This window comes from Plecotus auritus (assembly GCF_963455305.1).
Source record: "Plecotus auritus genome assembly, chromosome: 8".
In the NCBI taxonomy this organism is placed as follows: Eukaryota; Metazoa; Chordata; class Mammalia; order Chiroptera; family Vespertilionidae; genus Plecotus; species Plecotus auritus.
In genome coordinates, this window is record NC_137782.1 from 66,918,561 (window position 1) to 66,940,470 (window position 21,910).

Consider the following 21,910-nt stretch of genomic DNA (forward strand, 5'->3'; position numbering starts at 1 on the left):
GAAAACTAAATTCTTGAGTCTAATCACTCTTCTTCCCAAAACCACTTCTTACCAGCATTTCCCATCTCAGAAGTTTCTCAGGTTAAAAATAAAAACGACAAACTTGGTAGCATCCTTGATCCCTCTCATTCTCTCCCATCTCAATCAATCAGCAAATCCTATGGACCTCACCTTCAAAATGTCTTAAATCTGACTGTCGCCTGCCCCACTACTACCATGCTAGTCCTAGCCACCATCATCTTTGCCTTGGATCACTGAATCGCTAACTAGTCTCTTTGCTTCCTCTCTTGCTCTCACAGCAGCCAGAGGGATCCTTCTATCATGTAGTGGGATTATATTAGATGATGTCATTGCCCTGCTCTCCACTTCCCAATAACTTCCCAGCACACGCAGAATAAAATCCAGCCCTGCATCCCTCTCCAACCTCATCTCCTTCAACATTCCCCTCATTCATCATCCTCCAGCCATACTAGTCTCCTTGTTGTTCCTCAAAACCCAGCAAGAAAAGTTTCTACCTCAGGGTTTTGTAATTTTAATGTTTTTATTGATTTTTTTTTTTTTTTGAGAGGGAGAAACATCAATGTGAGAAACATCCATTGATCGGTTGCCTCCTGTATGCAAACAGGGATTGAACCTGAAACCTGGGTATGTGCCCTGACTAGGAATCGATCCAGCAATCGTTCAGTGTATGGGTCGATGTTCAAACAACTGAGTCACACCAACAAGGCCTTTGTAATTTAATTCTCACACCCTAAAATGTATGTTCTGTCCCATTTTTGTCAACATGTGGAGGACAAGAGATGGAGGCTCAGAGAGAGAGATTATCTTGCTCAAGGTGGCAAGACCAGGAATATAGTACCATCTGGTTCCTCAGCTGCTTCCAAGTTACCCTGCCTCCTAACATATCACTCATGCCTGCATTTTAAATTATTTATTTCGTACTTACTAACATCTCACTGTTAGTGAGATACAAAGTCCCTTCCTTGAAGGACTTTTATGTTCTAGTGAGACAGACAGACAGTAAACCACATGGATAGGTATAAAGAGTAACATCAGGGTGATATGAAAAATAAAGTAGGGTAGGGGGGTTGAGAGTGATGGGTTGTAACTTTGGTTAGATGCTCTGGGAAAACCTCTCTGAGGCGTGCATGTGAACAAAGACCTGAATGAAGGACATTCCAGACATTCCTTACAAAGGAACTCATATGATATGTGGTCTTTGGTGACTGCCTTCTTTCACTTAGCATCATGTTTTCAAAGTTCATCCATGTTATGGCACATATCAGTACTTCATTTCTTTTTTATGGCTGAATAATATTTCATTGTATGGATATAACATTGTTTACCCATTCATTAGTTGACAGACATTCAGCAGTTTCTGCCCTTTGGCTATTATGAATAATTCTGCATTTAAACATTTGTGTGCAAATTTTCATGTTGACTCATGCTTTCATTTCTCTTGTGCATATACCTAGGAGTAGAACTGTTGGGTCATATGGTAACTCTGTTTAATTGTTTGAGGAACTACCATACTCTTTTCTTTTCTTTCCTTTTTAGGTTTTAAAAAAAAACAAAACAGCTCGCCTGGCTGGTGTGGCTCAGTTGGTTGAGCATCATCCCATGCACCAAGAAGTCGCTGATTTAATTCCCAGTCAGGACACATGCCCAGGTTTTGGGCTAGATCCCCAGTATGAGGCGTGCAGGAGGCAGCCAACTGATGCTTCTCTCTCATGGATGTTCCTCTCTCTCTCTTCCTCTCTAAATATCAATAAAAAAATATTTTTAAAAAATAGATCAATAATCCTAAAAACAGAGGTGGACTTCTTCCCACCTCCCAATCTACTATCATTTCCCTTCACCAAGGCATCACCTGGATGGTCCTGAAGCCCAAACCCTACCTCTCAGCTCCCCGCTAACCCACTACACATCCATGGTTTCTCCCAGCTTCTGATCTGTCTCCTTTAAGAAAATAAAAATACCCCCCTCCCCAACTTGCTTAAAAATAATTTTCAAAGATTAAAAATGGTATTTATGTTTGTTTCAAAAATAAACACTTTTAATGTTGGAAACCGCACTCTTCCTCTAGGCCTAGTTGAGCCTCTGGGGTGCCTCCCTGCCTCACCCCAGGAGGCCAGCAGACACTTGGTGCCCCTTGGAAATTTTCAAGAATTAATTTCTTCCAAATTTCCCCTGAAGTCACAAATTCCACACACTGCTCGCAAAAACATGCTGCCTTCATTATAGGCACTGCTCTTCAGCTCTGGAAACCTGATCCCTTTTTGTCCACTAGACCACATGCTTCAGATTCCCTTTGATGTGGTTGAGGATTTGCTGGACTCGGTGGGGCTCATTGCGGTCTGGCCGGCAGCTTGGCGTAATTTCCAGCACATAATCAGGACCATATGCTGTAAAAAATTCATGATCTGGGATCTCAGAGGATAGTGTTTTCCCTAGGATGACCCCAGTCAAGTATGTCCAGCATCGAGCTGTGTTGGCAAGGTTATAGCCTCCTCCTCCCAAAATGAGCGTTGCCAATTGCCACTGAAGGATGTACTTAAGACACCTGCCAATTCCCACTGGAGTCATGTTAAAGGAGCACATAGGATCCCCAGCTATTGTATCAGCTCCCAGCTGTAAGACCACCGCTTTGGGATTAAAGGCCATGTATACCTCCTTTAGTACACTTTCACAGATGTGGTAATACCTCTCATCCTGTATGCCATCTTGAATGGGCACATTCACACTGTAGTACCGTCCCTTCCCTAGGCCAACATCAGACACATCACCTGTACCTGGGAAAAATCCCGGGGAGAATTTGTGCAGGGACACCGTCATGACTTTGGAGGTGAAACTGAAGGCATCTTCTACACCATCTCCATGGTGCAGATCCAAATCCACATAGAGAATACGGTCAAATTTCCGTCGCAATCGTAATATTCCCAGGACAACATCATTGAGATAACAAAATCCAGATGCTTCATCTTTCTTTGCGTGATGCCACCCTCCGGACCAGTTAATGGCTACTTTGCACATTCCATCAATCAGGCATTGGGCAGCTGTGATTGTAGCTCCTCCCACAGCTGCTGCATAGTCAAATATCCCTTCGGTAGCTGGACAGTCATAACCTAGGCCATATTCCGTAGAGTCCGGATGATCGTCATCTCCTTCTTGGCTGACCATCTGGAGATGCTGCAGATAGGCATCGGTGTGGAAGGTGGCCATCTCCTCCATGGAGGCCACTTTGGGCTTGACTATTCTCATTTGCTTATGCAGTGCATATGCTTCAATCAAAGAATGTACCATACTGGCCCGTTTGGGGACTTTGGCCAGGGAATCGCACATGCTGACATACTCGGGACTGTAGATGTAAACCGGGGGCAGTGACTGCCCACTGTCCACAGGTTCCTCTGGCTCCTCCATCTGAAGCCACTGTCCAGATCCTTTTTGTGAACTCAGCCCAGGCTCCGGTTCCTGATCTGCTGTAGCGGTGCTCCCTGATCAAAAGTCACTGTCCTCCATCTCCATCCAATTCAAGAAATGCATGGGCACTCATTTAGTGACGACAGTTCAAAAATGGGAGGTGGGCAGATATAAAAGCCCTGCCAGACTATTTTCCAAAGTGGCTGCACTGTTTTATACTCCCACCAGTAGTATATGAGGGTTCTGATTTCTCCACATCAACACTTGTTACTATGTGACTTGGATTGACCATCGTAAGGTGTGTGGACTGGTATCTATCTCATTGTGGATTTGATTTGCATTTCCCTGATGACTAATGATGTTGAGCATCTTTTCATGTACTTACTGCCCATTTGTATATCATCCTTGGATTGTCTTTTCTTATTGAGTTGTAAGAATTCTTTATGTATTCTAGATACAAGTCCCATATCAGATATATGATTTATAGACATTTTCTCTAACTCTATGGATTGTCTTTTCACCTTAGTTTTTAATTTTGATAAAGTCCCATTTATCTATTATCTTTTTTGTTGTTTTGTTTTTTGCTCATGCTCTTGGTGGCGTATCTAAGAATCGTTGCCAAGTCCAAGATCATAAAAATTTGGTCCTATGCTTTCTTCTAAGACTTTTATAGTTTTAGTTTCTTACATTTGGATCTTTGATATATTTTTAATTAATTTTTATGTCTGGCATAAGATAAGGGTTAAACTTTATTCTTTTGCAGGTAAATATTCAGTTGCCACAGCACCATTTGTTGAAAAAACTATTCTTTGCCCACTGAATGGTCTTGGCACCCTTGTGGAAAATCAGTTGACCATAGACACATGGTTTTATTTCTGACTTTTCAATTCTATTCCATTGATATGTATGTCTATCCTTATGTCAGTACCATTGCTTTATAGTAAGTCTTGAAATAAAAAAATGTGAGTCCACCTAATTTGTTTTTCTTTCACAAGATTGTTTTGGCATTCCAGATCCCTTGTAATTTCACATAAATTTTAGAATCAGCTTGTCGATATCTACAAATAAGAAAAAAAGAGGTCATGAATTCCAGAGCATGGGGTTAAATAGGCTATTCATTTGGCCTTTGGTAAAGTGTTCCCAAGCTTCAGTCTAGATCAGCAATTTTCAACCTTTTTCATCTCATGGCACACATAAACTAAAATTCTTCAGCAAACTAAAAAATGTATTTTTTACCGATCTGACAAAAAATAGGTATATTTTTTATTCATTCACACTGGATGGCTATTGTTCTATTAGCAGTTGTCATTTTCTTATTGACAATCTAAAGGAAAAGAGGTCAGTGCCCCTGACTAAATAGTCAGGTATTGCATGTTTTAGAAATTCTTGTGGCACAATGATTGAAAATTGCAGGTCAGCAAACTTTTTCTGTTGAGGGTCAGATAGTATTTTAGAGTTTATGGGCCATTATGGTGTCTGATTCAATTACTCAACTCAACCATCTTAGCATGAAAGCAGCTACAAACAACACAAAACAAATGTGTGGCTGTGTTACAGTAAAACTATTTATGGACATGGATATGTGCCACAAAATATTATTCTTCTTTTGATTATTTTCAACCATTTAAAATGTAAAAACCATTCTTAGTTCGTAAGCCTCACAAATACAGACTAGAGTCAGTCTTCAGGCTATAATGTGCTATCCCCAGGTCTAGACCATTAGATTTTGTGTTTGGGTTCAGGTCCAGAGCCCCAGCTAGTATTAGTAGTAACTTTGACTAGCATTGTTTCTTTGAATAAATGCCATCAAAAGTTCATGTCTTTGCGCTCATATAAAAACTACATACACAATTCACACCTGTATTAGTTTGGGTAAAATGAAGAGACATAAACCACATGGTAATTTAAGTAGGAAATTTAACATAAAGAATTATTATACAGCACTGGGCAGTATTGCTCAATTGGTTGGACTGTCGTCCCATGCACTGAAAGGTTGCCAGTTAGATTCCTGGTCAGGGCACATACCTAGTTTGCATGTTCAATCTCTGGTTGGGGCGCGTGGGGAGGCAACCAATATTTCTCTCATACACTGATGTCTCTCTCTCTCTTGCTCTTTCTTCCCCTCTCTCTAAGATTAGTAAAACATATTCTCGGGTAAAGATTTTTTTTTAATTTTTTTAATTGATTTCAGAGAGTAAGGGAGAGGGAGAGAGAAATAGAAACATCAATGATGAGAAACACTGATCGGCCGCCTCCTGCGCTCCCCACAGTGGGGATCAAGCCTACAACCCGGGCATGTGTCCTTGGCCGGAATCGAACCTGGGACCTTTCAGTCCGCAGACTGATGCCGTGTCCACTGAACCAAACCAGCTAGGGCTTACTGGGTAAAGATTTTTAAAGTATATATTATACAATGATAGGAGAGTAACTATAAATATTGAAAGAAAAACTCAGCTGAGGTAGAGTTCTAAGAAAGGATAAACAGGGAAGGAGAGTTCCCTCCCCAAGACTGGGGATCAGCCCTCGCTGGAGCCCACTGATGGTAGAGAAGTTGGGGTAGGGGTTGGGGGTTGCACACGTCAGAGCTGGCAAGCAGGAATCACCCTCTGGAATGCAGGCCAGCCAAAAGTGGTAGGCAGGTACACAGAGGGAGCTGGATGTGGACAGAGAACCAAGATGTTGATGTTGATACAAAACCTGGACCACACAGTGTGTGCATCTGAAGGGCTACATCAAACAAACCTATGAGGCACAAGCGAGCCGAGGCTGATGGGCAGGTGAGCAAAGACAGTCAGAACACTGCTATAGGCGCTGCCAGAAATGGAGACTGGAAAGCTGCAAGAACATAGGGTACTTCTGTACACAGCTTGAGCTGGGGCAGCTAAAGGTAACTGCCAGGACCCTGGTGTACATGCACATAAGAGCTGAAGAGAGGGTCTGGGGAGTAGTAACCAGGGAGGGAAGTTCTGGGCCTCAGCATGAGTGAAAGTCAGGTGGTGATCTGCTTGCCAGAAAGCCAGTCCAGCCCTAGACTGTATGCCCATGGAGATGAAGAGAAGGTGCAGGAGCAGTGACCTGAGCTGTTTGGGCTCCTGGCTAAACCATCACTGCCTGAGTGGAGAGCTGAAGAAAACAAAGCATGCCCAATCAGTGGAGAAAGCTGGGTCCTGCAGGCATTTAGCATGAAGAAACTGCGCTGGTCTGGTCGAGAAGTGGGGGGAAAGGGTACTCCCCGGAGCCTGGTGAACTGAGCCAGGAAAGAAGCTCCTTCCTTCCTATGTTGCTCCAGAGCCCACTACTAATAAACCTCATGCCAGCTGACAAAGGAAAAGGACTTCAAGGGCCCAGATCCATTTTCTTTTTTTTTTTTTAATATTTTTTATTGATTTTTTACAGAGAGGAAGGGAGAGGGATAGAGAGTTAGAAACATTGATGAGAGAGAAACATCGATCAGCTGCCTCCTGCACACCTCCTACTGGGGATGTGCCCGCAACCAATGTACATGACCTTGACCAGAATCGAACCTGGGACCCTTCAGTCTGCAGGCCGACGTCCCATCCACTGAGCCAAACCGGTTAGGGCCCAGATCCATTTTCACAGATCAGGCTACAAGAGGTGAATTTAGAGCTGAGACAACATATTAATAAGTGGCACCATTCCACACACACATACACAAACATATTCTACCGCATAGGTCAGCAAAATGCAAGACTTAGATGGGGAAAGAGGATAGCCAGTTCAACCTACCCTCTAGAAAAGGAACTATTCTTATGATAAGCACAGATAAGATGATGTTGGCTTTCTGCTTGGATTCCGGGAGTGATGAGAACTTTTATCTTTTGCAAATATTTCTCACGTTGGAAAGCTGCAACACCAAGGACTTTCAAAACAAACCCTACGATGCCTGTCTTCTCTTTTAGTCCACATTACCATCGCCATAGTTGTCCTGTAAATTTTGTCTGGGCAATGCCAACACTTCTGACTTCCCAAATTTATCCTAGTCTCAAGTCCATCGTGCCTTCTCTTTCTCTAAATTTTTCTGTTTCCCTATATCATCTCTTCCAGATTCTCACCCCTGTTCGGCAGAAAACCTGATCTGAAGTGTTTTCACAATTTTATTAATCAGGCACACCTCCAATACTGCCAAATTTATTTACACTAAGATTTTCACAGCTTGGGCCCCTCTCTCAAAAAACAAGTAAGCTTTGCCGTAGCCGGTTTGGCTCAGTGGATAGAGCATCGGCCTACAGACTGAAGGGTTCCAGGTTCGATTCTGATGAAGGGCACATGCCTGGGTTGCAAGCTCGATCCCCAGTAGGGGGCGTGCAGAAGGCAGCTGATCAGTGATTCTCATCGTTGATGTTTCTCTCTCTTCCTCTCTGAAATAAAAAAAATATATACATTTTTTAAAAAAAGACAAATAAGCCTCTGTTAACGGCAGCCTACTAGGCTCAGGGAAAGGTACAGGCCTGCTTTCACTCTAGATTATTGGATCAGACACTGCAAAGAGGCAATTCAGACAAAAACTATTGTAAATAGTGTTAAAATTCACATTAAGCTCTCTTCCTGACAAAAAAATAACCTAGTTCCCAAAGGAAGCGAGGGGTCGGGAAAAGGGGAACTGATGGCCAGCAGCAGTGAAGATTCTGCAGAACCAACTCCTCCTTCAAGGCGGTGAGCAGGGTAAGCTGAGACCCGCCCTGTGGTCTGTCTACATCAGCAGCAGACGAGGGCGAAGCCTGTCCCAGGGCAACCTGCCTTTGTGAGATTTTCCCCTCCTCAGCTGGAGCAGGGGTGCTTATATCCTCTTCAGAACACTGGTGGATGGAACTCTAGGAATCTTGTTTCCTTTTTTTAGGGTCCTAGAATGTCAGGTTCCAACCTATCCCAAGTAATTTTCTTTAATTAAAAGTCAGCTGAGTGCCTGGCTATTCTCCAAAATGATGTCCAGATTAAAATTAATGAACAGGTGCCGAAACCGGTTTGGCTCAGTGGATAGAGCGTCGGCCTGCGGACTGAAGGGTCCCGGGTTCGATTCCGGTCAAGGGCATGTACCTTGGTTGCGGGCACATTCCCAGTAGGAGGTGTGCAGGAGGCAGCTGATCGATGTTTCTCTCTCATCGATGTTTCTAACTCTCTATCCCTCTCCCTTCCTCTCTGTAAAAAAATCAATAAAATATATTAAAAAAATAAAATAAAATTAATGAACAGGGTATACTCTTTTTTTTAAAAGGAAGGTGATGGTTTTCTTGTTTGCATTTTTCTCTCCCAATAGCAGGACATGAAGGGAGGGGCCTTGGGCTTATTGGGAATGCAAAGGGCTCATCACATCACTCTTCAAACCCTAGAGATTACATAGCCATATACATTCTTCCCTCTGTGGCTTCTAGTTCTGACCAGAAGCAAAGTGTTGATGTTATAGGGGTAGGTCTGGGAAAGGAACACTAGGGGAACACTCCGATGCTGACACCCCCTCACCAGAGCTGACCCAGGACTCCTTCAGACTCTTTTACTGCCCCCTCCTTTCATGGGGTGTTAAAACCACTCTGTGCTTTTGATTTTCAAAGCCGGATGTCCAATTTGTGACCTGGTAAACTCCAACTAAGCAAGCAAATTTGCTGGAGTCTAGGCAGACCCTCCCTCTGCAGTGAACAGTCATTGGCCCAGGACATAGAAATCAGAGCCAGGGAGTCTAGAGTTGTCAAAATGAGCAATTTGGGCTCTGAGGGAGGGGGACCAGGAAAGGGTGTGGCCTAAGGGCCAGGTCCTTGGGCTGAAAAACAATGGCTGGTGTATGACTAGTCTGTCTTGGACCAGTTAGTAGAAGGATGATGTGGGATGTCTTTAGCAGGACTCTTGGAGGGCTGTGGGGACATGGCCTTGAAGGTGTATTTAGGGGTTTTTAGACCTATGAGTAGCTAAGAGGCCCAAAGCATTCATTCATGACTGGAGAACAGGGCATGGTTAAAGGACTTGAGCTTAGACTATGGAAGGCTGCATAGGGAGTGTGCTTACAGAATCCCTGAAAATGCAGGATGTGAACAGACCATTAAGGACCAGTGATGGTTTGATGGCGATGAGAAGGATTCAGCAGAGACCTGAGTAGAGATTAGAAGGAAAAAAATTCAGGGAAGGGAGCCTTTACAAAAGCCAAAGGGAGTGATCAGTTAGAAGAGGCAATCCAGGCCTTGGAGACCTGGGAAGTTCTCCCCTCGGCTGGCATGTCTCCAGAACCCCGATCATCCTCCCCATGCAAAGGCTCAGATACCCTCAGATTTATTTGGACTTATTTTTTCTCAAGGGTTGAAGTCATGCAGGAAATCCAGGTTGTGAATGTGAATTCCTTTCCACTTGGATGAGAGACTAAGGTGTGCAGCTTGAGCTTATATTTTACTATAACAAAAGGACAAAACATGGGAAGGAACTGGTGTACGAAAACAAAACAAGTTATCATTCTTAGGTTACTTAAATAAAACCTTTTACTTTTTTATTCCATCTGATTACAAAAAGTGGGGGAAAACCATGTCTATTTAGTGGCTAGTGCCATCTTCACTCTCATACAGAGAATGTGGCGGGGGGGGGGGGGGGGTGGTGTCAAGACTTGTGAAACCCCTTCAAAGGTGAGTGAGGTAGTGGTTTGTGGTGCCAAGAATGTCCTCTTAGTCTGTTGAGGAGGAGCATCCGGATAAGGCTTCACCCACAAACCCTGCCCACACAGATCTTCTCTCTGAGTGACCTCTGATAACTAATATGACTGATTGCTAAAGCATCTTACAGGCTTCCTCCCTGCCTATATACTAGTAAAGCTTCCCACAATATAGCTATTCTCTGATGTATCCTGAGATGCACTTTTCCTAAATCCATGCCCATTCTGCCCACACACAGTTTCTATGCAAACGCTGAGGTTTGTGAGGGGTGACTATGGCCACAACCATGTCCACGCTCCTTGTACACTTAAAATGTCTTAGAGTGGAGTCCCTGCAGAGACAATGAGATGGAACAGTGGCTTATTAGTGAATGAGGGCTGGACTGGGCAGAGGAAGAAGCAGGCCTGCAATGTGTTCACAACTGAGATCTGATGGGCATCTCTTGAGTCCAGGGTTCAGGTTTTGTCTCCCCACAGCAATCAATCATTGGCCAGGAGCCAGCCCTTAGGAAGGTGCAGTTCCCTGTGGCTGAGAGCAGGTCCTAGAAAAGCATTCGTCTCTGCAGCATCAGCAGCAGTTATCAGGAGCTGCAGGGGTGTTGGTCCTGATAAGGTTATCTGGGCAGAGTTCCACAGTATCCCCACATAAGGATCTCTCTATGGCATGAGAAGGCTGGCTGATCACAAGAGTTTGGCCCACAATCCCTACAAACACACTCTCCGAGTGTGCCATCTTGTGCCTGCCTGCCATTGGATATTCGATAAACATTGACTTATTGCTATTCTCCAAAATAATGTCCAGATTAAAATTAATGAACAGGGTATACTCTAATGAACAAGGATTGCCATCAGGCTAAAGCCTCGGCTACCACCTCATCCACAGTCCCTGCACACACAACACCTCCCACTTAAGTGTGGCTAGAGTTACCCACACTTAGGCTTCTCTGCTGAATGTGTCCTCGGTGCCTGATGAGAGTCAACATATCTCTGAAGGTACACTCACTCCACACACAGACCCCAGGTGTCTCTCTGGTGTCAGATGAGATTCGACTGATGGCTGAGTCTTGTCCATGATCCCTGGAAACATGCTTTTCCCCAAGTGTTTCCTCTGGTGTGTAATGAGATTTGACCTGTAGATAAAGCTTCGCCCACAGTCACTGCAAACATGCTTCTTCCCCGAGTGTGTCCCCTGGTGAATAACGAGGAATGACTTCTGGCTAAAGCTTCGGCCACACTCACTGCACACATAAGGCTTCTCCCCGGAGTGTGTCCTTTCATGTATGATGAGGTCCGACTTATAGAAAAAGCCTCGTCCACACTCCCTACATATATATGGCTTCACGTCTGAGTGTGTCTTCTGGTGTCTGATGAGATTTGACTTGTAGCTAAAGCTTCGCCCACACTCCCTGCACACATGCTTCTCTCCCGAGTGTGTCCCCTGGTGAATAAGGAGGAATGACTTCTGGGTAAAGCTTCGGCCACATTCACTGCACATGTAAGGCTTCTCTCCCGAGTGTGTCCTCTGGTGTTTTCTGAGGGTTGACTTATCACCAAATCCTCGTCCACACTCCAGGCACACAAAGGGTTTCTCCCCTGAGTGTGTCCTCTGGTGTCTGATGAAAGATGACTTCTCGCTGAAGCCATGCCCACACTCCTGACAAATATAGGGCTTCTCTCCTGAATGAGTCCTCTGGTGTTTTCTGAGGGTGGACTTATAAGCAAATCCCCGTCCACACTCCGGGCACACATAGGGCTTCTCCCCAGAGTGAGTCCACTGATGTCTAATGAGGACTGAATTATTTCTAAAGCTCTGCCCACATTCCCTGCATGAATAAGGCTTCTCTTCTGAATGTGTTTCTGCGTGTCTGTTCAGATTGGACTTCTTGCTAAAGCCTCGCCCACACTCCTTGCACACATACGGCTTCTCTCCTGAGTGTGTCCTCTGGTGATGAACAAGGATTGCCATCAGGCTAAAGCCTCGGCCACACTCACCACACACATAAGGCTTCTCCATTGAGTGTGTCCGATGGTGTCTGTTGAGGTTTGACTTATTGTTAAAGCCTCGCCCACACTCCCTGCAAACATAGGGCTTCTCCTCTGAGAGGGTCACCTGGTTTATAGCTAAGTTTGATTTCAGACTACAGTCTAGTTCAAGCTCGTTACAGCCGACTACTCCGGATCTCAGGGTTCCTAACTCCTTCGCTCCTCTGCCTGTTTGCACAGGGCGTAGCCTCTGGGCTGACTTGGGCTCTATTTCTACCACTGTGTTGCCTTCTCTAGGACTTGCTGATTGTCTTCGGGGTGGGCTGGGAACAGCGCCTGAGGTTTCTCTCTCCTCAGACCTCACAAACAAGGATCTGAAGCCACCTTCTCTCTCTTGACCTTTTGTGTTTTCACTCCAGCAGCTCTGAGAAGAAAACTTCTGCTCCTGATGCCCTGGGCCAGAATCCCCTGGATGGAAGTCACGTAAGTCCAAGAAGATCGGAAGCACATGTTGGCTGAGGAGTGGCTGATGGGAGAAGGCCAGAAGGCAAGAGGAATAGGAGTCTGTTTCTGGCTTTGATTCTGCCGGAGAAAGAGTGTTCAGTTAGAGAAGCCCTAAGTGGGCAGCTGACTGTTCCGCCTTGTCTTAGGACAGAGTATCTTCCTGCCACACCTACTATTGATAATAAATGTACAACAAAGTTCATTTTCCATCAAAAATTCCTTTATATTCCATTTCTATACATTCCATTTTCTATGACAATCCAGTAAAACCACACCAGAAACATCCTCTACATGTCACTCAGAGTAGGAGCCTTTCAGGTAAGCATTCTGCTTTGTAAACAGCTTCAATAGTGTCAGCCATTTCTTTCTAGTAAATCATCTAAGCCATCGACACTCACACTGATATACTGTTCACAATTCTGTTGTACTTGGAGGTAACAGACTCTATGACCGATATGAAAATCTCCTTCATGACTTTTCTTATTCCAGGAAACAAAAAGACTAATAAACATAAAAAAGTTACTTGATCTGGAGGGCTTCCAAACATAGGAGTATGTACATGAAACAGGGGTTAAAGAGATTGCATATGAAATAAATCTGAATTTCAGGTTGTCAACCCACAAACAAATACTTACTAGAAATTTTAAGTGCTTGGTTCTCTACTAAGTATTGTGGATTCTGCAGTGGACAAGAAATGCATGACCCATGATTTCAGGATTTTGGCACCTTGTGCCCAAACTAATCCCATTACAATGACATCACACTGGCTATGGGATTTGCTTAGGCCAATGGGAGATTGGTGAAAAGTTAGTGCTACTTTCAAATATATTTTTTTAATGTTTTTATTGATTTCAGAGAGGAAGGAAGAGGGAGCAAGAGAGAGAAACGTCAATGATGAGAGATGTTTGATTGGCGCCTCCTGCACGCCCCCTACTGAGGATTGAGCCAGCAACCCAGGCATGTGCCCCAACCAGGAATCAAACTGGGGACCTCTTGGTTCATAGGTCAACACTCAACCACTGAACCACCCAGGATGGGCTCAAACACATTTTAAGAGCCACAATGTGGTTTCTTCATTCCATTTTTCTCCTTTTAAGAATTCCATGACCCAGACAAAGACTGGTTCTTTTGCTTGGAATACAGAACCCCTACCTGAACTGTACATAAGAGGTATTATAAGAAATGAACATTTGCTAAAGTTCTGTGTTGTTATCACAGCAATACCTAACCTATACTAACTGAAATATCTCACCTATGAAAGCTTTAAAGATTATTTCAGGGAAAATTTCACTTATTTCTAACAGTACCCTTGAAGAAGAGACATTGGAACATGAATATGTGAAGAATTAGAGAACAAGAGATGAGGTTAGGAGGGAAAAGAGTATGACCTTAATTTTTGATAAGTTTGAGAATAAACTTATATTCTTGTAATCAAACAGAAAAGCACAGGTGAGATAGTGACAGAGAAAATGGGTTCATCATAATATGTGATGAGAAAAATCGTTAAAGTTCACAAATTGTTTAAGAGTTTGAATACAGACGACAAAAAAAAAAAAAAAAAAAAGAGCATGTGACACTAATCCAAAGAAAAGAAAGAGAGAAAACCACAAAGAGAGGTATAAGAGGCTAGGGAACTGCAGAATACTGTGGTGTCGAGCAAGACAAAGGAAACAATTTCAGAAAATCCAGTTTTTCCATATCGAGCCTAATTTGAATCAGGTCATTTTAACATTGAACCCATCCAATGTATTAACATAGAGAAAGAGAATAATATGATCAGAGGAAAATAAAAATCAAAATAAAATCTAGTTAGGTTGAATAGCTAAGGCCAAATCAAAACACACAAAACCAGACTGAAATGGATGAATCCAACTTAAAGAGAGCACAAACTAGATAGAACCAGACTAAAGCATATCAAAGCAGATGAAAATGGAACAAATAAAATCTGATTAACTGGTATCATGGAAAAAGCCAGGCCATTTGAGGAAACTCCTGAAGAAACTCCTGCCTGAAACTAGTTTGTGTTTCCAAAAATGTGACTCTCTAGATGCTTTATCTAGAAATATGGAAATATCCAGAACTGCATTATCCAATATGATAGCCACTAGCCATGCATGTTTACCGAGCACTTGAACTGTGGCTAGTCTGAACTGAAATGTACTCTAAGCATAAAGTACACACCAGATTTTGAACACTTAGTACAAAAAAGTAAAATAATTTTTATACTGATTACATGTTGAAATAATATTTTGATATATCAGATTAAGATTACTAATTTTACCCATTTATGTCTACTTTTCTAAAGGTGGTTACTAGGAAATCTAAAATTATCCATGTGGCTCGCATAATATTTCTACTACATAGCGCTGATCTAGAACAAAGGTGGGGGGGGAGGGAACTACAGCCTAAAACCACCATACTGCCCTCTGATTTTGTACAGTCTAAAGCTAAGAATGGTTTTTAAATTTTTAAAGAGTTGAAAATAAGTCAAAAGAGTAATAGTTTATGATATATAAAAATTATATGGAATTCAAAATTCAATGTCCACAAATAAAGTCTTATTGGAACACAGTCATACTCATTTACACACCACCTGTGGCTACTTTAGCACTACAAGGGCAGAGTTGAGAGTGGTTAGAGATCATATCACCCACAAAACCTAAAATAGTTACCATCTGGCCCTTTGTAGAAAAAGTGGCCAACCCCTGAATCAGAGTAACTTTGCAATCAAAAGTATTTATCAACCTAGACTTAAAGAATAAATGTATGTTTTTAAATAAAAGAAATAATCTGACTTATGAAACTCAAAAGCCATTCAAAGTCTGACATTTAATTTCAACTTCTGTCGCAGAAGGCATTTCTTTCCCCCTTGCTAACTGTGCTTCCAGTCTCAATTCCTTCTACCCACAGGCACATACCTTCCTTAAGGTCTTAGCACCAAGTAAGTCTCCATCTGAAATGCTTTTGCCCTAGAGCCAGAGTTCTAACTCCCTCACCACTTTATGCCTTTAGTCAAATGTTCCCTCCTCGCTGATTTCAAATAACTAATTTCAAAATTTAGCCAGCCACTCTGTCACACTCAATACTCCTTTATCCTGCTTCATTTTATTATTTTTTACTAGGTAGTACTTATCCCTTTCTAACATAACATCCCTGTATATGAAGCTATTTGTTGTCTGTCTCCATACACTAGAAAAAGCCCCCATGGGCAGGGGTTACTATTTCATTTACTAATGTATTCTAAGTGTCTAGAATTTTTTCTGGCACATGATAGGTGGTCCATAAATCTCTCCTGAATTAATGAAGGAAAGAACATAGCCTCACCCAATGAAAGTAGATTCCTGTAATTCTCCAGCATCACTTCTTTGTACAGGATCCTCTGCTTAGAACTCAGGAGCTTCCATTCTGCCTGTGTGAAGACCACAGCCACATCCCTGAATGTAACTGGTACCTATAAACAAGCAACAATTAATGAATAGCACGTCACCGTCAATTTTCCCAGTGTGAGGAGTCTATCTAGTGGCCCTGGAGAGTCTTGATATGTAAGAGTTGGTCTAATTCTTTTCAGGATTCAGTTCTCCATATCAAATTCTTCTAGCCATTACTATGGCTGTGTGTTAAAATCTGAGGATAGTACCCGGCTGGCGTGGTTCAGTGCTTGAGCATTGACCTATGAACCAGGAGGTCACAGTTCATTCGATTCCCAGTCAGGGCATATGCCCCGGTTGTGGGCTCAATCACCAGTGTAGCACATGCAGGAGGTAGCTGATCAATGATCCTCTCTCATTATTGATGTTTCTATCTCTCTCTCTCTCCTTTCCTCTCTGAAATCAATCCTATCTAATAAAAGGGCAATATGCAAATTGACCATCACTCCAACACACAAGATGGCCGCCCCCATGTGGTCAAAGATGGCTGCCACAAGATGGCCTGCAGGGGAGGGCAGTTTGGTGGGACCAGGCCTGCAGGGGAGGGCAGTTAGGGGTGATCAAGCCGGCAAAGGAGGGCAACTGGGGGCGACCAGGCCAGCAGGGGAGAGCAGTTAGGGGAGATCAGGCCGGCAGGGGAGGGCAGTTAGGGGTGACCAGGCCTGCAGGGGAGGGCAGTGAGGGGTGACCAGGCCTGCAGGGGAGGGCAGCTGGGGGGGACCAGGCCTGCAGGGGAGGACAGTTGGGGGGTACCAGGCCTGCAGCGGAGGGTAGTTGGGGGTACCAGGCCGGCAGGGGAGGGCAATTAGGGGCGACCAGGCTGGCAAGGGCGGGCAGTTAGGGGTGAGCAGGCTGGTAAGGGAGGGCAATTGGGGCAATCAGGCCAGCAGGGGCGCAGTTAGGTGTCAATCAGGCTGGCAGGGGAGTGGTTAGGGGTGATCAGGCTAGCAGGCAGAAGCGGTTAGGGGCAATCAGGCAGGCAGGCAGGCAAGTGGTTGGGAGCCATCAGTCCTGGGTTGTGAGAGGGATGTCCCAGATTGGAGAGGGTGCAGGCTGGGCTGAGGGACACATACACCCTCCCCCCGCCCCGTGCACAAATTTCATGCACCAGGCCTCTAGTAAAAATATATATTTTTAAAAATCTGAGGGTAGCATAACTGAGGTATACAACACATTCCTGGTCCTTGGACACTTACGATTTCTTTGGAGAAATGATTTGTGAATCAATTTGAAACATGAAGCAGAGCTCAGAAAAGTGACCCTGAGGATTCATTATGGAAGAATTCTGAGATGGAAGAGTTCAGGATGGGCTGGAAAACTCCCATTTAAAAGAAGCTTTGTGCCCAGCCCAAGAGGCTCAGTTGGTTGGGCGTTGTGCAGTGCACCAAAAGGTTGCCAGTTCCATTCCCAGTCAGGGCACATGCCCGGGTTACAGGCTCCATCTAGGGAGCATGCAGGAAGTAGCTGATCCCATCAATGTTTCACTCTCACATGAATTTTTTTTCTCTCTCTCCCTCTCCCTTCCTCTCTCTAAAAAATTCAATTAAAAACATCTTTAAAAGGAACTCTGGGCCCAACAAACAACTCATAACCAGTAAGAGGAGAATAAATTTACAATCCAAGTGAGATTATAATTTAACACAGAACTGAAAAGTTGTTTTCATTTTACGTATCAGGAAAATTTATTTAAACTTTCTCTCATTCTCATATGAATGTATTCTTTCTCTCCATGCCTCTCTCCCTACCTATTTAATTTTTTGTTGAATACTGGCCATTTTAGTAAAATACTGTAGCAACTCTGGATACCAACCCTGCTCCCTCCCCAGGTGGCTGCTATGGTCACTTGTTCATGTTTTCTGACTGGTGTGGACTAGTTCAAGAAAGGCTATTATCCCTTAAACTGTGGCTTCTCAGCAGATGAAGCCTTGGACATGCACACCCTGATCCTCCCCCTCCAGAAATGATAGTCTTTAGCAGGATTCTCTTGTGTCTCTCTCCAGCCTGCCTATATTGGTATCGCACCCAGCTAGCCTCCACCAATAGCTAGCTGATTACTGTTTTCAACAATGTCTTAGGGAATAAATGACTCCACTGTATGACCCAATTAAAGTCAGGCCCTGTCCCTTTTACAGGGGTATTTGTGTGTGTTTTTTTAATATATTTTTATTGATTTCAGAGATGAAGGGAGAGAGAGAGAGCAAGATCAATGATCAGAGAGAATCACTGATTGGCTGCCTCCTGCACGTCCCCCATTGGGGATCAAGCCTACAACCCGGGCAGGTGCCCAGACCGGGAATTGAACCATGACCTCCTGGTTCATAGGTCCACGCTCAACCACTGAGCCATGCCAACTGGGCTACAGAGGTAGTTTTAAGGCCAGTATTTGAGGCTCCAGCAGGGTTCTTCTCACCTCTCTCTTTCCCTGGTTCTCTCCATTAAACTTTTAGCTGATTTGCCATTTTGCTTGTTGATATCATGGATCTTGAAGCTGCCTCTTAATTGCTCACCACAAAAATCTCCATTGTTCTCAAGAGCACTCTTAGGTTTCAATATCCTTTTGCTCTGTTCCAAATAAAGCCAGTGCTGTTAAGGAGTGCTACACTGTCCTTTGTTCTTCCAACCTGCCGCTCCCCCTGGGCAGGATCTCTGCACCAGTGCTTAGAGCTGGGAGCAGAATTGGCAGCCACTTCTCTCAGAGTGACATTCCTACTCTAAGAGTGGTACCCTGGGGGATGGGATGCTGTGGGGGTGGAAGCTCCTTTCTTCTCAGCTTGCCTCTCCTGGCAAAGAATCTCTGCCCTCTGAGGAAGGGGAGAAGGCAAGAGGGTTCTTACTGATTCTTGATCTCTGATGCCTGGGACAGAGCTTCTATCCTACCAACAGGAGCTGGTGGAGAAAGAAAACCCCAGACCTCTCGGCCACCTTGCCTGCAACACTGATCTGGAGGGAATGAGAATTGCTGGTGGCCTATCTCCCCAGGGAAAAAGTACAGTCCTAGACTGGGAACTGGAAGGAGAAAGAGCCCCATTGTCTTGGCTGTACCCACTTGGAGTAGAGATCCCATTATGGTGAGCTAAAGGGTGGGCAGACAAAGCAGATTGTGGGACAAATGCCATAGACTTGCTGTTTTCACTGAGACTTAAATTTTCTCTTTTAAAAAAAATTTATTGATTTGAGAAACATCGATTAGTTATTCCACTTATTTATGCATTCATTGGGGATCGAACTGGAAACCTTGGCATATTGGGAAGATGAGCTAACTAAATGAGCTACCCGGCCAGGGCTAAAACACAGATTTTTTTTAATTAAGTATTTCTCCACTTGCTATACGTCCTTAGGACAATTTCCAGAGACTTCAAATGGTTGGGTTTAATGGTGGAGTTTTTTAAATCATCTATGTCAGGGGTGGACAAACTTTTTGACTCGAGGGCCACAATGGGTTCTTAAACTGGACCGGAGGGCCGGAACAAAAGCATGGATGGAGTGTTTGTGTGAACTAATATAAATTCAAAGTAAAGGAGCAGAGGGGAGAGCAAGAGAACCGGATAGAACAGCCGGATCCGGCCCGCGGGCCGTAGTTTGCCCAAGGCTGATCTATGTTGTTTCACTGGGGAAAGTGTCTGTGGAGCTCCTCACTCCAGCATTCCAAAAGTGCTCACATGTCCTGTGAGCCTGATTGTCAATAAACCGTGAGCAGCTGCACATTGGTTTGAAAGCTTTAGGCTGGCAGTTATGTAACCATCTCAACTATTATTGTAAAAACTAGAGGCCCCAGTGCACAAAATTCATGCATGGGGGGGAGCGCGGAGAAGCGGTCCCTCAGCCTGGCCTGCATCCTCTCCAATCTGGGACCAATGGCTCCTAACCACTCACCTGCCTGCCTGCCTGATCGCCCCTAACCACTCTGCCTGCCTGATGCCCTCAGCTGCTCCCCTGCCAGCCTGATCCCCCTAACCGCTCTCCCCTGCCGGCCTGATCCCCCTAACTGCTCTCCCCTGCCAACCTGATCACCCCTAACCACCTCTGCCTTGGCCCCACCACCGTGGCTTTGTCCAGAAGGACGTCCAGAAGACATCAGGTCTAATTAGCATATTACCCTTTTATTAGTATAGATTACTAATTATTGTCATAATTTCTTTTTTTTATACATTATTTTCCCAAAGAACTGGAATGTTCCTTGAAGATAAGGACAGTCTACTTATAAACCTATTAATTTGGCTTGTAGAATCACACACACACCATTCACATGAAAGAATACATCAAATTTCTGGTAAAGGAAAGAAGATGGAAGGAAAGGTGGAGTAGGGGTGAAGCACTGTTAACTACAGAGAGCATTCTATATGAGTCATTCATCAAATAATCCAGGCCCATTTCCTAGGGCTGGAAAATATGCTCCCATATTATTAAATGAGGATTTATGTCGCAGAAAGAGTCCAAAATACAACACACTGGAAGCTGCAGAGCTTGAGAGTCAGAGAAAACCAAGTTCAAATCCTGGCTCTACCATCAACTGATGGTATGGCCATGCACAAATCACAAACCCCTTTAAGCCATAGTTCCTCTTTCTGGAATAAATAGAATCACCACCACTACTACCCTCTTACCACTATTTTTAAAAATTATAGAGACATTGTTATGAAATGTCTGAAATTTGTCAAAAGTAATCCAGTGAGAGACATGAGAAAGGTAGAAATTAAACAAAACTGGCCATTGTGGATGACTATTGAAGCTATGTGATGGCACCTGAGGCCCTATTATTACTATGCTCTCTACTTCTATATATGTTCAAAATTTCATTAGTAAAAGATGTCCAGTGCAAGAGATATTATCGTTAAGTAGTGTGGATGTAAAGTGAAATTTAATAGTACATTTATAATTTTTAATAATCTCAGTTTTTCAAAAAGATCTCTTACGCTGTCCTGGCCAGTAGCTCAGTTGGTTGCTGTGTCGACAACACCAAAAGGTGGCAGATTCCATTCCCGGTCAGGGCACACACCTAGGTTACAGGTTCAGTCCCCAGTCGGGATATGTACAGGAGGCAACCAATCGATGTTTCTCTCTCACATCAGTCTGTCTCTGTCTCTCTCTCTCTCTCTCTCTCTCTCTCTCTCTCTCTCCCTCCCTCCCATTCTCAAACAAAAAAAAAATAAATAAATAAATGAAAAACATATCCTCAGGTAAGAATTTAAAACAATTTTTTAAAATATGTCTCTTATGCTTTAAAGTTTCCTGGACTCTAACTATTAATCTTGACAATAAAATAAAGGGAAATAAACAGGAATCATTATAAAGTGACTTGTTGATTGCCTGTTCCCTTCCCAATAAAGAGAATACACAATATGCCTATGCTCTGAAAAACAAGCCAGCATTTTATAAAAAAAAAAACAGTAATCCAAACTCACCAGTATTTCAGGCTTTCCCTCTGTTTTCTGGAGCGAGTCAGTATCATTAGAAGGCAAACCTCGGGGAAGAAAAAGAAGCTGTGAGAAAGCAGATCTCCCATGATGCTCACGGGAGTAGCTCTTCTAAGCCTTGTGATGGAGGAAGCAGTCCCTTTACTCAGCTGAGGCCACTAGAGCTCAGCTAAACCTGGAGCCTTACTCTCCCTCTTCATCTCCACACTCTCAACAACTCTCACCTTTTGCCTTATGATTCTGAGTCAATTTCTTCATAGTCTTCGTAGCTTCCCTGCTCTCCAAAGCAAAACCTCTTCCCTGTCCTGCCCTCCCCAGGCAGAGGGTCAGGCAATGTCAGGGCCCCAGAGTCAGCCCCGTGTTTGCCTTGCAATTCTACCAGAAATCCAGGTAGAAGCCATTTCATCGCAAGACCGATTTCTGCTGCCTGAAGTGACTTCTCTGAACCTTACTTATAAAAGCCCATCTTGTTTCCATGAAGCCAGGACCTGTGGGATGGAGAAGAAACTTGATGT

The 21,910-nt window shown here is 43.8% G+C and overlaps 3 protein-coding genes across 6 annotated transcripts in view; all 3 read right to left on the reverse strand.

The window, feature by feature from the left end:
* The window catches only part of SNRPB (small nuclear ribonucleoprotein polypeptides B and B1), a 37,898-nt gene that overhangs the window by 9,678 nt on the left and 6,310 nt on the right, over positions 1-21,910 (reverse strand). Inside the window, exons 2-4 of one of the 3 annotated variants that reach the window (XM_080683318.1) lie at positions 21,620-21,883; positions 21,384-21,442; positions 15,878-16,004 (exon numbers count right to left, since the gene is read on the reverse strand). The gene's annotated coding sequence lies outside the window, so the exon portion shown is untranslated. Of the gene's footprint in view, positions 1-15,877; positions 16,006-21,383; positions 21,443-21,619; positions 21,884-21,910 lie in introns of those variants that run through there. The other 2 variants (XM_080683319.1, XM_080683321.1) reach the window with 2 other exon arrangements.
* ZNF343 (zinc finger protein 343) lies at positions 564-21,883 on the reverse strand. 2 transcript variants are annotated; one of them, XM_080683315.1, is made up of 4 exons: positions 21,620-21,883; positions 21,384-21,442; positions 15,878-16,004; positions 564-4,478 (listed from the first exon to the last, which is right to left on the reverse strand). In XM_080683315.1, exons 1-4 carry the CDS (start codon positions 21,651-21,653, stop codon positions 4,447-4,449), a joined length of 252 nt encoding a protein of 83 aa, XP_080539441.1. In that variant the 5' UTR covers positions 21,654-21,883; the 3' UTR covers positions 564-4,446. The 2 variants fall into 2 exon arrangements, with proteins under 2 accessions (XP_080539441.1, XP_080539440.1); XM_080683314.1 differs by lacking the exon at positions 564-4,478 and adding an exon at positions 9,885-12,631 and having other exon boundaries at positions 21,620-21,757.
* On the reverse strand, positions 2,287-3,420 carry LOC308255608 (histone deacetylase 8; the record flags this gene model as incomplete). Its single annotated transcript, XM_080683316.1, has 1 exon — positions 2,287-3,420. One exon carries the CDS (start codon positions 3,418-3,420, stop codon positions 2,287-2,289), a length of 1,134 nt encoding a protein of 377 aa, XP_080539442.1.

Bases quoted from the DNA above. Each gene is read 5' to 3' on its own strand.
- ZNF343 (XM_080683314.1), bottom strand. From the start codon at position 21,653: ATGAAGAAATTGACTCAGAATCATAAGGCAAAAG. The intron at 16,005-21,383 runs GTGAGTTTGGAT...GCTTGTTTATAG, and splicing joins AGGGAAAGCCTGAAATACTG to GTACCAGTTACATTCAGGGA. The intron at 12,632-15,877 runs GTGAGGCTATGT...TTTCTCCGGCAG, and splicing joins CAGGAATCTACTTTCATTGG to AATCAAAGCCAGAAACAGAC.